The 16,098-nt window shown below is 42.5% G+C and overlaps 1 protein-coding gene across 1 annotated transcript; it reads right to left on the bottom strand.

The window, feature by feature from the left end:
• Positions 1-2,956: 2,956 nt before the first annotated feature.
• On the bottom strand, positions 2,957-12,894 carry cers2b (ceramide synthase 2b). The gene is made up of 11 exons (XM_068755849.1): positions 12,452-12,894; positions 7,876-8,049; positions 7,140-7,257; positions 6,949-7,067; positions 5,547-5,604; positions 5,291-5,341; positions 4,891-4,983; positions 4,322-4,450; positions 3,877-3,983; positions 3,639-3,792; positions 2,957-3,454 (listed from the first exon to the last, which is right to left on the bottom strand). The coding sequence occupies exons 2-11, from the start codon at positions 8,046-8,048 to the stop codon at positions 3,302-3,304; spliced, it is 1,155 nt and encodes a 384-aa protein (XP_068611950.1). The 5' UTR covers position 8,049; positions 12,452-12,894; the 3' UTR covers positions 2,957-3,301.
• Between the last annotated feature and the right edge of the window lie 3,204 nt (positions 12,895-16,098).

Here is a 16,098-nt window from a genome sequence, read left to right as displayed (position 1 = left end):
TCTTTTCTCGTCTTTCTATTGGACAGCGAACTATCAATGTAATCTTTTCTCGTCTTTCTATTGGACAGCGAACTATCAATGTAATCTTTTCTCGTCTTTCTATTGGACAGCTCACGAGTCGAGATACAAATGACGTATTACGTTGGGAAATCCATGTTTAGCTCCGCCCCGCTGGCGGCAGAAGCGTGGAGTTTATCAAACGCACCAAAGTCTTGTGTCACAGCAAAAATCTTGTACTTTATGCACTTAAAATTTACAACATGTCATCTTTCTTTGAATAAAAAAAAATACATTTAATGTATTTTTCTTACAACTACAACGCTCATAGTGCGTTGAGCGTTGTCATCATTGTAATCCCAATGACCCCAAATTAAAACGTAAATCGGATTCCCACAGATGGAGTGGCTGTAACAAAACAAACTGGAATTAATTCCCATTAATATTATAGACTGAATTATCCAACTACATTTTACTTGTGAAAATGCAACAGAAGCTTCCCAAGTTGAAGTTGGCCCCTCTCAGTATAATATGACAGTAAATAATGATCCATTCATACGACAGCTCAATGTCACTCTTGTGGTTGTTCAGTTATGGAGATTTTTAGTAGTAGTTTGTGTAGCACTAGTCTCAAAATTCATTGGCTGAGCAGGTTTGTTATTAAAGTAGAAACTAGAAAAATATAAATTAAGTAAATAAGTTATGACATGTACTGGGACATCTTCTTCTATCACAGAGCACACCTGATACCGGTACTTTCCTCCACCCGGTCCAGCCTGCCTGCACACAATTCTTCACTTCCTTTCCACATTCTCCATCACTCTGCACTGTTGACCCGAGGTACCTGAAGTCCTCTACATCCTTTGTCTATTCCTTGTAACCTCACCGTTCCCCCTGGAATATTCTCATTTACACACACGTACTCTGTTTTACTCCTCCTGACCTCCATTCCTAGTACCAGAATCCTCACACATCCTAGTATTTACAATGTAAAATAACCATAACTGTTAGATAAATTTAATTGAAGTCAAATATTAACATTTGTGGTAAAAATATGAGCACTAATTATGTTAGTGCTTGAGTAAACGTCCTTACTTACGGTACTTTTAACTTAATTTTACGAGATTGAAGACAGGATAGGAGGATTTCCACTGATGGAAGTACAGTAATCCAAATACATTTGTTCAAGTACCGTACTTAGTCTTGCTTTGCTGAAATGCATGAATTTAATTTAGCAATTATTTCAGTTTATTGGAATTTTATACTGTGCTTATACTCTACATAGGAAAGAATTGTACTTTTAACTCCATTTCCTTAGTGCAACGATTATAGTTACCAGATACTTTTCAGCTAAAAAATATCACTTACTCACGGTTCAGAGAAAGCGATTCTGCAAATATGTTGCTCTTGATTATTTGGAAGTTTTACCCATTATTCTTCTTGTGCTGAAACCCTATTCTGGTTTAGATGAAACATGCAACGTCACAAAGCAGAAAACAGCACTTCTGAGCCAGTTGATTTTTGCATGGATACGTTACTCCACATGACGTATGAAAAACATATGAATAAAGTAAAAAAAACACATTTAAATGTGATTTCATTGTGATTCATCATCTTGGCTTTTATTATTAATAACAATAGTTATTAAACAAAAAACACAAAATAAAACCAGAAATAATAACACTGTAATTAGGACACAGCTGTTTCATCTGTATCACAGCCAATAGAGGCCGCTTGTTGGTCTGGATTAGTAAAAAAAAGAATGGTGTGGTTGAATGTGTCAAGGTTTGAAGGAAGGAAGTTTAGAAAGAGGACAGGAGAGAGGTAAGTGATGCATTGGGAGGAGAGGGTGACAAAAAACAGAGGACCTGCAAACCGAAGCGAGCGCCTCCCGTACGTTACATATAAGGCACTTGACGTACAAACAAAATTTAAAGTATGATAATAAAAATTTAAGCACTCATTTAAATGATTCATCATGTCTCAAAATGCAAACCATGAACATCTGGAAAAGTAATTATAATATATTATATCCCCTTCTCATCAAATAACAAGTCATGTAAACCTGCTTCCTACACAAAATCATTCACTTGGATCAACGTTAAAAGTTGAACCCGTTTTAACAAAGATGACCCAGGTTACCAAGGCAACTCAAAGAAAGCTGGTTCTAATTTGGTCAAATCTGAAACCGGTTGATCTGAGCCATTCCATCCGACTTAGTAAGTCGAGTTTCAACACGGCGTCCCACTCACTGGTTTTTGCTGAGTCATCGGTTTTCAGGGAGCGGCGTCATCGGGATGATTCGCAGCTCTGACTCAAACAGCTTCAGCCAAATCAGAGAGGAAAAAACACAATTGCAGCATTTGATTTACGCACTCTGGGGATTAGCGACCGTCCAAACAACCATTCCGTTTAGGAACAGGAATAGCACATCATTATAAAATATGCCAGGTTGAGAAATGAACAGTTAAAAAGAAGTTAAACAAGAAATAATTATTTTCTTGTTCATTCACAAATCTGGCAAAAAACAGTTTTGTTTTTTACTCCTTGAACTTTACAAAGCTCCGTTTATTAATGGCACACGTCGCACTGGAGCAGCTCCACTCAGGCCGACTGCAAGTCACTACAGACACTGAATACTTGTGCAAAGAAGTTGCGAGAGCTAAGTATTTACGCAATTGCATAGAAAGAAAAGTAGGGGGAAATTACGGCAGTTAGGCGCTCGGGCCTAATAAACGGCCTGTTGTGGAAGCAAGAAGACTCGCTTTCTCTCTTTTGGCAGGAAACAGAAAAGGTACGACAAAATTAAACACACAATTAAAGCAGAAAGCTTTAAAATGTCATTTTAGCCGCCACCGGCTGGCTGTAAGGCACGCAGAAAAAGGAACGCTAACGCTGAAGCAGCATCACCCCCCACCCCCCACCCCCCACCCCCCTCCCGTGTTCACCCTTTGCTCCTAACTCATTGGACATTTTGGGACCGACATCGCACATCGACTGGGGTACACATTCTTTTGATGACAAAGCAAAACAACCCGTGCCATCTAACGTAGTGTGTATCATGCGCTGGATATCTGTGCCCTCTAAAAGTACACGTGTGAGAGTATCTGTGATGTGTACAAATGTAACAGCGTCAACCCTTCTCCAGATACCTGCTGTTCTCAGATTTTATGGAATGCCCCCCCCCCCTTCCTTACACACACACTCCTTCTTCATCCTTATTTTCATCCCTCCCTTCGTCTCCCCCACTGAGGGATATGAGTCCTTCTCACATTCTTTTGTCCTGAAGCTTTTTTTTTTGCTTTCACTCTCTCTTGCTGTGATTGTTGTTGTGAACAGCGTGACCGTTCTGCACCGGCCCATTTTTCTTCATTTCCTTTTTACAATCATCCTCCTCTTCCTCTTCTTCGGATTCGTCCGTTTCATCTTTGTCGCTCCTGTCATCATCTACTTTTTCCTGTAAAATAGAGGATTAAAAAAAAAAAAAAAGAGACTCAGACACACAGGATTCAAGCGGGAGTTGAACTTTGGCCACTTGCATACAAGGCGGGGGTGCTAAAGATTTTAGTGCTGACAATCCTCGATTTTACTCAATAAATAGTTAAAACTGAACTGCGCTATAAACGTATAGGTTTGCTTACATTGTTGGTGAGGAAGCGGAGTGCTATGCGAATGATGAGGATGGCCCAGAAGATATGCAGACACTGCAGAATCATTAGAAGCCCATTGAAAAAGTAGTAGCCGAAGAAGGGCTCGTAGACGGTCACCGGGTAAACCCACGTACAGTAAATAATCCTGCAAAAGAGGAAGCGAAGGATAAGGACGCGGTAATCTTTAACACCTAGATGTAGATTACTGAAAAAAACGAAACGTGTGTACCGGAAAGGGAAGATGACCAGGCGGGTGATGATGAAGAGTGCAGCAAATAAGATGAAGATGTAGTTACAGGCGTTTCGCCACCCGGCATAGTTGAACATCTTTGCAGACTGTCAGAGGGACAAAGACAGCAAGAACATCGCTTTAACGGGAAAGTTCACGACACGAAAGATCAGCAGGGCATGATTCCTCCACAAGGGGGTAGTGTTGGATCAGACTCGAACTAAATGGTTCCTGAGATTTCCAAGAGAAAACTTAAAACCCGGTATGGAAGAAGCATCAAAACTCAGGACAGAAATAAATGACATCTTAAAATACAACGAGACAATTCACACTGACCCCATTAATATTAGCATAATCACCCTGCTTCACTTTATTGTCGACTGTTTTTCCCTGCCAGAGTCTTCATCAAAGCGCCGTGCATGTGAAGTGATACAAAGACATTTACCTCAAGCAGGTAATCAGAGGAGTCGTGCACCAGCATGATGAGCGTTCCAGCACGGATGTAGTTAACGCACCACGAGAAGCTAATGAGGAGGATCGTTGCTACGTGGTGGACAATCTGCTCCTTGAAGTCCTGAAGAGACAAACGTGGTAAATGGACACACCGTGGGGACATATAAACGTTTTTAGATGGTCTGTGTGTGTGTAGCAGCAAATCCTGCCTAAGCGAGTATAGTTTTGTACTGGAGGAACACAATATGCTTTGTTGGCAAGATCCCCCCCCCCCTCTGTGCTGAGCAGAGCAAAGTTCACCGAGACGTTCACATTGAAACACGTGTAACAACAAATTAGTAACCACCCACGGCCCACGACAGATGTCGCACTCATCGGGCAGTGAAAACAGACCCCGTCTTCCTTTTGATCGTGATTATTGGTTGATAACCAGAGAAAATTGGGTCAAAAAAGTCATTTTTCTTCCATTTACAGATACTTTTGTCTATCTCGTATTTTCAAAGTCACCACAGTTGAATTTAGGGGTGAATTGCATTCCAAACAAAATTTACATTTACTCACTTTGCGTTTGACATCTGAGGCCACACTGAAGAGGAGAGAACTGTAAAAACCCAGTTCAATCATGTAGTACCAATACTGGGAAGGCAGGAGAGTCTGAAGGACAGGAAAAAGATGATCAATTCAAAAAGGCAACACAACAGAATGTGAGATTTACAGTTTAGCCTATTAAATATTATACATCTTTAAAATGGCTTGTTTTTTATTGTTAAGGCTGATTTCCAATATCGCCAGCAACCAGATGAAAAAAAAACATACAGCAGGAAAGACAAATTTCAAAATTTGACTTGACTTTCCAAACAGAAAATGTCCTCTTTGGATTCTGCTTTGCTGTCAAAGACCGTTCTACGGGCATCAAGTTTCCCTGATGCATTCAGGGTACGAAGCTACCCCAGAGACGTACCAGCACAGGGAAGCCTTCCCACATCTCCTTCAGGTCATAAAGCCAAGGTTTCTGGAAAGACAGACGCAATGTGAATGGACCAGCCGAGCTCTAGAGGTGTAATAAATATCAACCGACTGAGCAGGGCGGTGAGCCGACGCTGCCGCCCCTCTGAGAGGCGGAAAAGCCCGACTAACATGGAAGCATTAGGACGTGGACACGAAGAGATGAGAGGAGGAAGAGGAGGAGGACTCAAGGTTAACATGGCGGTACTCACATCAATGAGGGCGGCCAGGCCAGCAATGAAAGCAAGAAGGTAAAAGGTAAATCTCCAACTGCAAGAGAACACACACACACACATACAAACACACTTTCTGCTAAGTCAATGGAGAAAACACAGTTTACACATGTTCAACCAGCAGACGCACAATTCATTCATTCATTCATTCTCACCCCACAGTCATAGAACACACCACAGCGGCAGGTCGAATGAACAACAGGAAGGGTTAACGACGCTAAGAACGTCAAACCTGAACATGAGCACACACACACACACACACACACACAGCCCAGTTAATATCCTGTAACCGAGAGAGGCAGGGGTCATTGCTTCTACAGCCAGGTGTGCAGATGGGATTTCACACAGACAGCACAGCAGCAGCAGCAGATTTAGAAACAGAAGCAAAAAAATGTGAATGCAGAGAAGGAAGAGGCGGTGAGGGTGTGACAGATTCCCCAGCGGGTGGAAGTAAGGAGAGAGACAGAAAGCTTGTTGTGTGCGCACAAACAATAGATTGATTCAGGACAGGAACGCCGTAGCGCACACAGCAAAAGACACCATGAGGGAGACACAAGCACGCAGTCACATGCACGTCTGCCTCACAAGCATCACACGCCACCCTGATTCACTTTTTCCACACATGAGTTCTTGCACAGTGAAGGGTCAATTCATCAAAATGAGAATAAGAAAAAAACCAATACTGTGGGTCATTTTAAATACATTTACATTTGAATAATTCTGTGTGTGGCCCTTTTTTTTTAGGTATAAACTTGTCAATGTTCTCTGGAATCCACCAACATCTCTCAGATATTACTATTCGTTTCTTAGCCTTTAGTGTTCTTCTCTAGTCCATTAATAGAATGCTAAATTTGACTGCTTTCTTTTAAATGTCAAAAAACTTTTTTTTTTTTTTAAACCAATACATTTTCAAACAAAAAGGGGACAATGTGACGAGGCTGCAAGTTTTCTGTGCAAATCGGTTGAGATGAAAGCTCTTCTCCGTGAGCTGGGTGTCATCCTTTAATTTGGGCGAAACAACCCTTTAAAGCCACAAGAACAGCCTTAGCAAACACTGACAATGACCAAGGAAGCGACAAATAGATTGCATGTTGAACACATCAAACGAGGTGGAATGGTGCATCAACAGACGGCTAACGAACGAGTGCACCTCCAAGCTCGTATCAGTATCAGTCCTAGCTAACGGCTAGCGGCGCTGCTAGCTGCTGCTGCTGCAGGGTGACTGGCCAGCCGACACTAGCTGGCTTCAGCAGCCTCATTCATCACGTAAGCATGCATTCAGTCTCGCCGCCTCCACAATTCATGCTCGCATGTGAAGTGAATGTATTGCTGTGTGTGTGTGTGTGTGTGTGCGTGCGTGCGCCCACGTTGGGGTTTCTACCTGGCCTCCCGAAACTTTTTGAGCAAACTCGGCCGGTCCTGGTTCCGTCGTCTCCTGAACCATCGCTGCACTTGTCTTTCTGAACCGCCCGTCTGCTTGCAAAGATTTGCAATGGAGTCCTGAGAACAGAGGTCAGATGTTAGGATCGGTCCCAACAACACCCTTTACCCATTGTGTGTGCAAACATCTACCTGTGCCGGGTGTTTGCTCATTTTACAGTAGTACGACTCCAGCGTGGGGTTGTGAGGGGCCTTGACTCGTGCTGCCTCCTTCAGCCCGAGCAGAGAAGCCAGCGGCGTCGCGACCGTCCTGCAATCAACACAAAGGTTGTTGAGATTAAAAGGTGACAACATGTCGGAGAGACAGTGGAACATTGGGGAAGTATTGGTGTCGTACAGGTTGTAACCATGGAAACTCTCTGAATTACCCAAAATGTGAGCTAAATTAAGCAAACAGAGAAAAAGAGGTCATTATTAGAGGCTAGGAATAAACTTTATAATGTACTAGGACTGGGTGGGAGGGAGAAATAAAGGAAATAGCTTCTTGGCAGCAGTGATAACATTCAGTGGGACTCTGGAAGATATGGAAAGAATTAGCTGCTGGAAACAGGAACACTGCATTTGTGTGAAACACAATGTGAGTCAATAGAAAGAATGGGATTTTACAAAGTAGGACACGGCACAGAGAATTTTTAATTACAGTGAGGGGAAAAAAGCAGGAGATTAAACTGGAGTAGAATAATGAAATTAGGGATCCCAGGATGAGATAATCAATAAGGAGAAAGAATATAAAAAGAAGACAGGAGTCCAGGGAAGAAGATGAGAATTGCTCTTGGAAAAAATTGTAAATTAAAGGGGTGTAAACCTTTTAATTAACAACTAAAGCACATCTATAAGGAGCAGAAATAGCATGAAAAGAGGGACCAACCTTTCAAAGATCTGTCGGATAATGAGGAACAGAAGGGCGATGGGGAGTGCCACCCACAAGTCCCGGCCTTTGGCGTAGACCCGTCCATCCCGATCTTCCAGGTCGGCCCAGCCCAGACCCTCGGGAAACCAGAGCCTCTCCTGCCAGAACCACTCACTCAGCTGTGACATCATCCTGCAAAACAGAACACACCAAGCGTAAGCATGCACTCTCGATTAAGCTGGAGCGAAAGACCAAAGGTGCTCATCTTCCAGAAGTAGAACACCTTCTTTAAAAAAAAAACAAAGAATTGGAGACAAGTTTCCACCTGAAATCTGAATTCAGGTGGAATTTGTCCACAGCTTTTAAAGCAGTGCTTGTGAATATGGGAAAGCATCCGAGATTAGGAATGTCTGTCACCATGTAATTAAGAGAACTAGACCAGGGTACCAACGGGTTCCTTCCCAGTGGAAGCCTCATGGCCGGCGCTTTTTTTCCCTAATGCTTAAAACAGAACTCAAGCAGCGTGGAGGGAGGCCCAAGTTCGGGAGGAAAACGCAGACCAACAAACTGAGATTCAAACGCTCCCAAACAGCCGACGGCAGCTGCGACAGCTCTTCTTTATCCAGAGCACAGAGATGAATGTTCTGCTGCTCAGATCAGGGAGTGGCAGAAGAGTAAAACAAGAACCAGCGTCTGAGAGACGCGAGTCATGATTCGTCCATATGTGCGGAGCGGGGAGGACGCCCTACTCCCTCCACCCTTGGAATCCCCGTGCTGATCCATAACGAGTCGCCTCCCAACTCACCCCCAGCCGCTTCACTCCCACGCCCGTCCACACCCCGTTACTGCCCAGCAGCGATCAGGAAAGACTCCCAAAGAGTCCAAACCGTGAGAGGGACTCATCCTCCCTTCACCAACGTTAAACTGCACAGCTGAAATTAGAACAGTGGTTAAAGAACGGGGAACTTCCTCCCTTAGATGAAGGCAGCACCTAATTAGAACTAAATCTTTAACTCATTGATTGATCCAGAAATTACTTGTGTTTGTTGTAGAATAACTGGAAGACCAGAAGAGAAGAAGATGTTTGGTTGACCAATAATCATCGAAACTATTTGATAAATGAAGAAAAAATAACGACGGAAACATTTGATAAGCTAAAACTAAAACATCTTTGGAATGTTTGCGTTAAAAGGCATCTTGGACAATTATTTTTTCTGAGTACAATTTGTTCCTCCGTGGTGTGTAGCCCCCACCCTTCCACCTAGTTTTATGGTAATCTGTCCAGCAGCGTCTGAAAATAGGAATAAAAACACATCTTGAATGTTTAAAAAAAGTAGGAAAGAAATTCCGATCAATCCTTGATTCTCCTACACAGCCAACAATTCCACAAGTTTCATTAAAATCTGTAAAGAGGTTTATGCGAGTTCCTGACAGACACACAGACGGGCTGGCGAACACACAACCTCTGAGGGGAAGGCAATCCTTCAATCACCTAATGATTTAGTTATTAAAGGCAAAATGTGCTCTGAACTCAAACTATTTAAATGCCAAAAATGGGATGGATGGCTCAATGCTAAATGTAAAACGCATTATTGTTTGCAGCCTCTGACAGGACCCATGAAACTCGTCACGGCTGAGTACGTCAGTTGTTTTTCCAAACAGTGTCCTTCAGCCACAGCCTCCGTTTCCTGTTGGAATAGCAGGACTGCTTGAATCCCGGGTTTCCCCGGCTCCCTTCCCAACTCAGCACACAGGCAGCGGCGGATTAGATGGGTGACACATTTTTTCCAAGTCATTTTGCCAATTGTTCCCCTTCAGTAGCACAATATTTCACTATTCATAGTGTCCCTCGACTGAACGTTTTGAAATATGTCATGCGCCTCTCTTAAAATGGACAAATCTGCTGAGCGGAGGCTATTTAGGATTTAAATGATATTTTTAAGGTTACAACTTGTTAAAATAATTCAGCATTTTTTTTAAACTTCTCCCAACACAGCTTTCCTCACGACAATTTCCATTGGTCTAATAGATCGTATCGCCAGACTCTGACCATTTCAGCGGTCCAATCAAAACAGAGCATGCCTCAGGGCAGGGGTGGGACAAGAGGAGCGCCTTCACCGGCTCCTCGCTCTTCCTCACGAGGATGTGGCGATTGTAAACAGAGACCCAGCTGCAGACGGGTGGAGTCAATCTCCAGATGTTACCGATATCTTTCCAGCTGTGCCTTTCACAACACACATAGTGTAGTTTCTAAAAATAGAATAATGATGAAAGGTGCAAGCCACAGAGGAAAACCTAAACATACCACAATGGAACCTGGTACAGAGTCCAGGGATGTTTGGAGAATGTAAACACACCAACCACCAGCTGCTCCATTCTCATTCTCACCCCCCCCCCCCCCATGAATAAATAACATGTTATGGATTTACTGTCATCTAATACATCGTTCATCGACAACTAGCAGAGCATAAGTCACTAATAACGTGTGTGTGTGTGTAGAGCTACACATTTACTCATAGCCATGTGAACGGCAATGTTTAAAAAAAAAAACAGATTAGAGAGGGAACACCGGCTCACACACACACACACACAAGAGAGGGCAAAGTCAAAACGGGGCAAAGTCAGCAGGCCGAGCTCATGTAGTTGCATCAAACACAAATGAGGTTTCACCACAGTGTTGCAATAACTGCTTGTTGTTTCATTTAAAGCATGCATGCATGCAAAAAAGACAAAAGTCTGTCCTTCAGATGAATAAAATGAGAAATTAACAACTACGATTTATTATATTCCTCACTAGGGTGTGAGAACATCATCATCTATTAACAGAGGCAAGGCTTGTTTATCATGTCAGGCCCAGTATTGACAGATACGGAATGACATCACGCTGTAAATCTGATGCATTGGTTTACTCTGATAATGAGCTCCCAGTCGCGCCGTCACTGAGAAGAGCCACGATAAAACAGGTTATAAATCTGCAGCGGTACTTCGCGCTGCTGACTAACACATTGGTAATTGGGTTTGAATATTGTAGCAGTCCTGCTGTTCCAATAAAATATTACAAAGCTGATAACCTTATGGTTAGAGCTTAAAAGTATAGTCATATTAATCGATCAGAAGAAAAGTATTATGCAACTTTTACAATAATCAATCTCTTAATACATGTTTTTCAAGCAAAACATGCAAAGGTTCACTTGTTGCAGCGATGACTTCTATATATATCTAAATAATTTGGGCAAGTTCAGCAGGCCGGATTAAAAAGCCCAAACAAGTATTTGGCCCCCGGGCCTTAGTTTGCCCATGTCTGTCCTATTGACTGAAAAACGCTGAATTATGACGCACAGGAGTCGCACGCCTCAAATGAGTGAATACTGTATATAAATTCATCGTGGTGCGAGCAGCCTTGTTGTGGTGATCAGTTTCATCACAAGAAAGGACAACTTGAGCACGTGTGACATCGACGAGGACGAGCAGAGACGAAATAATCGACTGGACCTGTTCGACTTCAAGTTGAAGACGTTTCAACTCTCATCCAAGAGGCTTCCTCAGAATCACACTCGAACAAGTCCAGTCGATTCTTCGTTTTTTTGGACCTTCGTGATTTACCTCGACCTGAATGACTGAGAACCGACACAGGCCGTGACCTTGATATGTGACCCTGATGAATCATTGCCGCGGTGATGTAATTAGTCCTCTGATTTCAGTGGGCTTGTTCAGGAGGTGTGAGTTTAGCTTTGTCGTGCTGATTCTCCTCCGGATAAGACCTTTTGTTGCCCAGTCTGGCTCATGGAGAGCAACACTGTGGTATTGTTGTGCAAAGATAGTGAAGGCAGCCGCTTGGGGAGCTTGTGAAGCTGTAGAAGGACAAGATACTGTATAACCATTAACCTGATCTGAGAATGTGTGAAATAAATTAGTATCTTGTGGTTTGGAATTAGTCCTGACCCGGTTTAGCATAGCTGTTTATCACTGTTCCCCAGGCCTTACTCTGGCTACAGGGATTACTCCATCAAAGAGTTCAGTCTCTGAACCTTTAAACTTTACTCTACTTAAAACAAATAGCGGAAAAAAGGCTAAATCGAGATCACAGCGGTGCCGACCGGAAAGGGTCCCCAAACAAAAACAACTCACCGCAATAAAGGAAAAAAAAAAAAAAAATTTAAATGGTCTCAACGTATAATTAGTGTGTACATTAACCAGGTGTGTGTTTTATATGCGGTTGAGAAGAGATAATGTGTGTAATCTGAAGATAGTTAGCAAAACTTTACTTTCGAAACACCCACCATTGGGGGGGGGGGGAGGGGGGCTCTTTGTCTTCACGTCACAAAACAAAGATTCACGGTTAATATGGTACTTTTAAATTCTTACTGCTGTAAATCGCTATATATATATATATTTTGTTGTCGTTTTGTTTAAAAACACACAAAAAATATCTGTTAATTTCATGACCATTCCCGACAGGAATACGTAATGACGTCAGAGCGAGGAGGATGCGCGGCGCGTGCGCCCAACGCGACCCCCCCCCCCCCCCCCGACTCACGCGGACATAATCGAATAACGCGTCTACTTTGTGACATGAGAGGAAAGACGCACTTACGTTGTCGTTGAACCCGGCAGAAGAGCCTAAATGTAGTTTTTACTGGATTTAGTTCAAGTCTCTGTCCTCGGAGTCGTCCTGGCTCCACCTCGCCTGCTCGACGACAATCTAACGGTCCTGCTGAGTCTGCCCAGCCCGCTGGTTGAGCTCAGAGGGGCGCAGCCACAGTCGCTGTCACGCCGTCCTCGCAGACGTTTCCATCTTCCTCTCGAGGACAAAGTTTCTTAATAAAAACAAAAACGTGGCTCCCGATGGGGAGAACAAGTAAAAACGACGACAGATTTTTCTTTCAATTAACTGCTCAGCTTAATTGCTTGGTCTCTCGTCGTCGTCGTCGTCGTCGTCGTCCCCAGCTCGTGTCCCGACAGTCGGCGGGGCCTGTCTGGGTGTCTGGCCGGGCAAAGGCGGAGGTCGAGCCGGCACGAGTGCGGAGTGGACCAGGAGCAGGCAGAGGGAGGAGAGGGGGAGGGGGGGGAGGAGAGAGGGGGGGGGAGGCGGGAGGAGGGACGCAGATGACGCAGATGACCTACGAGCACGCCACGCGAGACAGCGTTTGGCTGACACGCACACACATGCATCCGCAGTTCTGAGATAATGTTACCTTCTTTGACGCTGAACTTAAGCACAAACATATATTTTTGTTGTTTTTGTGTTTTTGTTGGTGAAAATGTGAAAAATAAAAGTAAAAAAACTTTCCACAAAATGTTTTTTTTTTTTTTCCCCTGTCACATTTTTCACACATTTCTTTCCAGTTCTTTAAAAATAACTGCCCTTCATATAATTATAACGCATACTGACAAGATCATTTGCCCACCAAAATGATTTTGGTAACCTTTGACCCCAACAGACAAAAAAGCTTTTCCATGTGCTTTCTTTCGCAGGCAGCTGATCATTTGTCCTGTAGTTGCCCTGCATTCAGCTTCAGAGGGAGAGAAGTGTTATCTTCATATCCGTGTGAACCAGAAGTGACTGGTTACAGTTACACGCTGACAGGAAGCACAGCCAACCTCGAGCTTGTCAAAGAACTTGATCCAGTTTGCAGAAGCATAACAGGTTCAGTGGGTACCGTCAGTCTGGTTGCCCCCAGTCTCCACGTGAGTGGCAACAGCATATATATGTGTGTATATGTGTAAAGTTTGGTGAGGCTAGGATGTCGCTAATGAGCCGTGGCTACCAGATATACTGACTCCCAACAAATCACCAAGAAACAAGCTTTGGAATAAAATATCAAATATGGTCTTATTTCATTTTGTGGTTTGATTTGTTCCTATGCTTAAAAAAGATGCTGCACATTGGCGGATACTAAGTATTGGTATGTTACTTAAGTATGTAGTGTTATACCCTCATTACGAATTACAGTATACCAAATATGAGTACCGGTAAGTAAAGCAATTTAACAATTTTGAAGATCACATAACAAGCATCTTTTTTTTTTTTTTTTTTTTTATGTTCTCATGTTACAGATCGTACATAATGTCAGTTCTCAAAGTTGGACTCTATGATGACTATGGCTAATCCCCCCCCCCCCACACACACACACACACGCACACAGATACACACACACACACACACAAGCACTTGGTGTATCACATGATTGTGTCAATTCCTGGACTTTAGACTGATTACACTAATAGTGGTGATGACGTTTGGAACTACTGCACAAGGTTGGAAAATATATTTTACAGTCAATAATAAAAATAAGAATTGCACATTTGTACTTCCTTGCAATGGTGTGTACTTCTCGTGATTGCATTGTACAATTGCACAACTTCGCTGCTGGATACCCAAATTAATTTCCTTTGATTTGATTTGACAAATTGAACCGAGATATACGACACGAAGGAAGAAACATTCTAACACCGGAATTATTCCAAAGGAAGAGTGTTTCCTGGAAATCAATGATAAAGCAAATCCAGCATTTAATTCTGCTGATAATAACCAGAAGAGGCCTCCTCCCATCGACGAACACAGGAGGTGATAACCTTGGAACATCAGCTTCATGCAGGTGAAGACGCTTTAGCTACATACGCTGTGCTTGCGCCCCCCTCTGGTCAAAACACGGATGTGCGCTCTCATTTCTCGAATTTTTGTGGAAGAAGTAACCGTTAAGTTAAATCACTCTTCTTGTCACTCACAAACAAACACGTAACAAAAAAAAAAACACGTTAGGCCATTCAGTATGATACTTTTTTTATTTTAAATTAAAAAGACAGTGGATCAAAAACAGGATTCAATAAATTAGAAATAAATATAATTGCTGTAATAATTAATACATCATTTTAATTATTCGATTGCAAGAGTCTGACAGAAACAGACCCTCAAAAGGTTTTCTCTAGAAAATTCTAAACTCAAAATATTGCAACCCATTCAAATCCCCCCCCCCCCCCCCCACCCACCCATCTCCCAATAAAGAAAATAATTGATAAATTAGTAAATAAATAAAAAATAGCTCAAATATTAAAACCTCCCGAATAAAAGTGCAACCCCCCCCCTACGCTTCACCTAAAATCTAAGTAGAAATTTAAAATAAGTTAGTGATTTCCCATTTTACAATTTGGAATGTAATATCCCTTTATGAGGGTGATGATGTTACTAATGGTAATAATAATAATAATAATAATAATAATAATAACAATAATAATGTCAGTGTCCTGTGTTTATCTAAAGTAGTATTATTTTTTCTTTTTTTTCTTGTGTTTTAAATGCTGCTCTTTGTAAACTAAATTATTTACACATCATTAGGATTTTCTCCAAAGTCTCTCTAACCTACTCATGTAGTCGTCTTTTTTGTGTTTTCTTTCTTTTTTTTTATTATGAAACATCAGCCCCTCTATATTTGTCATGTATGTGTTGAAGTCTATTTAGGTGATACAGTATATCAGCAGTATATTCATCGCTCCCATCCATACAAACTTGGTCCGAGTTATCTTCACTGTACTGACTGACCAAGCTCTTGGCTGTATGGATAAGGATACTGACTCATGTGTACCATGTGTGTGTGTTTGTGTGAATGCAACAACTGTGGGTGTGTGTGTGTGTGTGTGTGTCTGCACTTTATGTACAATAGTATATCAGCCTCGTACCACTTGTGTTGAGAGTGTGTGTGTGTTCCTGTGTGTCTGTGTGTGGCTGCACTTCCCGGACTCTGAAAGGGAGCAGACAGTTTGAAAGCACTATGAACCCTGGGATTCCACATCAGCTGGACTCTTTGAGGTCACCTGCGAAGGGAGTAAGAGTTGGGGGAGGGAGAGAGGGAGTGATACATAAACAAGTGGGGATGGGAAAAAGAAAGAGGGATTACACATTAGACGGCATAGTTATGGCGCAGATACATTTTTCTGTTTGCTCTGTACATCTCATTGAACATGCTCCTCCCATCAAACCAAACTGTTGTCGGCATGACTTGAGCTGTTATCACACATCTGGCAGCAAACTGCGCCTCACGATGCTTCAAGCTTTTCTTTGTCTCAGTTTAATATTGGAGAGTTAAAACAAGACGGCATCATTCCGGCTGTCTTTCAACAGCGATATATCATGGTGCTTTTACACATACGCATACAGTGTCTGGATCATGCAGTTCAACACAGGGGAAATCCAATATTCATGTTTCTTGTGTGAATGGAGGTGCGTCTTGACTTATGCGTACG

This window comes from Brachionichthys hirsutus, chromosome 3 (assembly GCF_040956055.1).
Source record: "Brachionichthys hirsutus isolate HB-005 chromosome 3, CSIRO-AGI_Bhir_v1, whole genome shotgun sequence".
NCBI lineage: Eukaryota > Metazoa > Chordata > Actinopteri > Lophiiformes > Brachionichthyidae > Brachionichthys > Brachionichthys hirsutus.
Note: the sequence above shows the minus strand (reverse complement) of the source record. Positions and strands in the feature narration are given on the sequence as shown.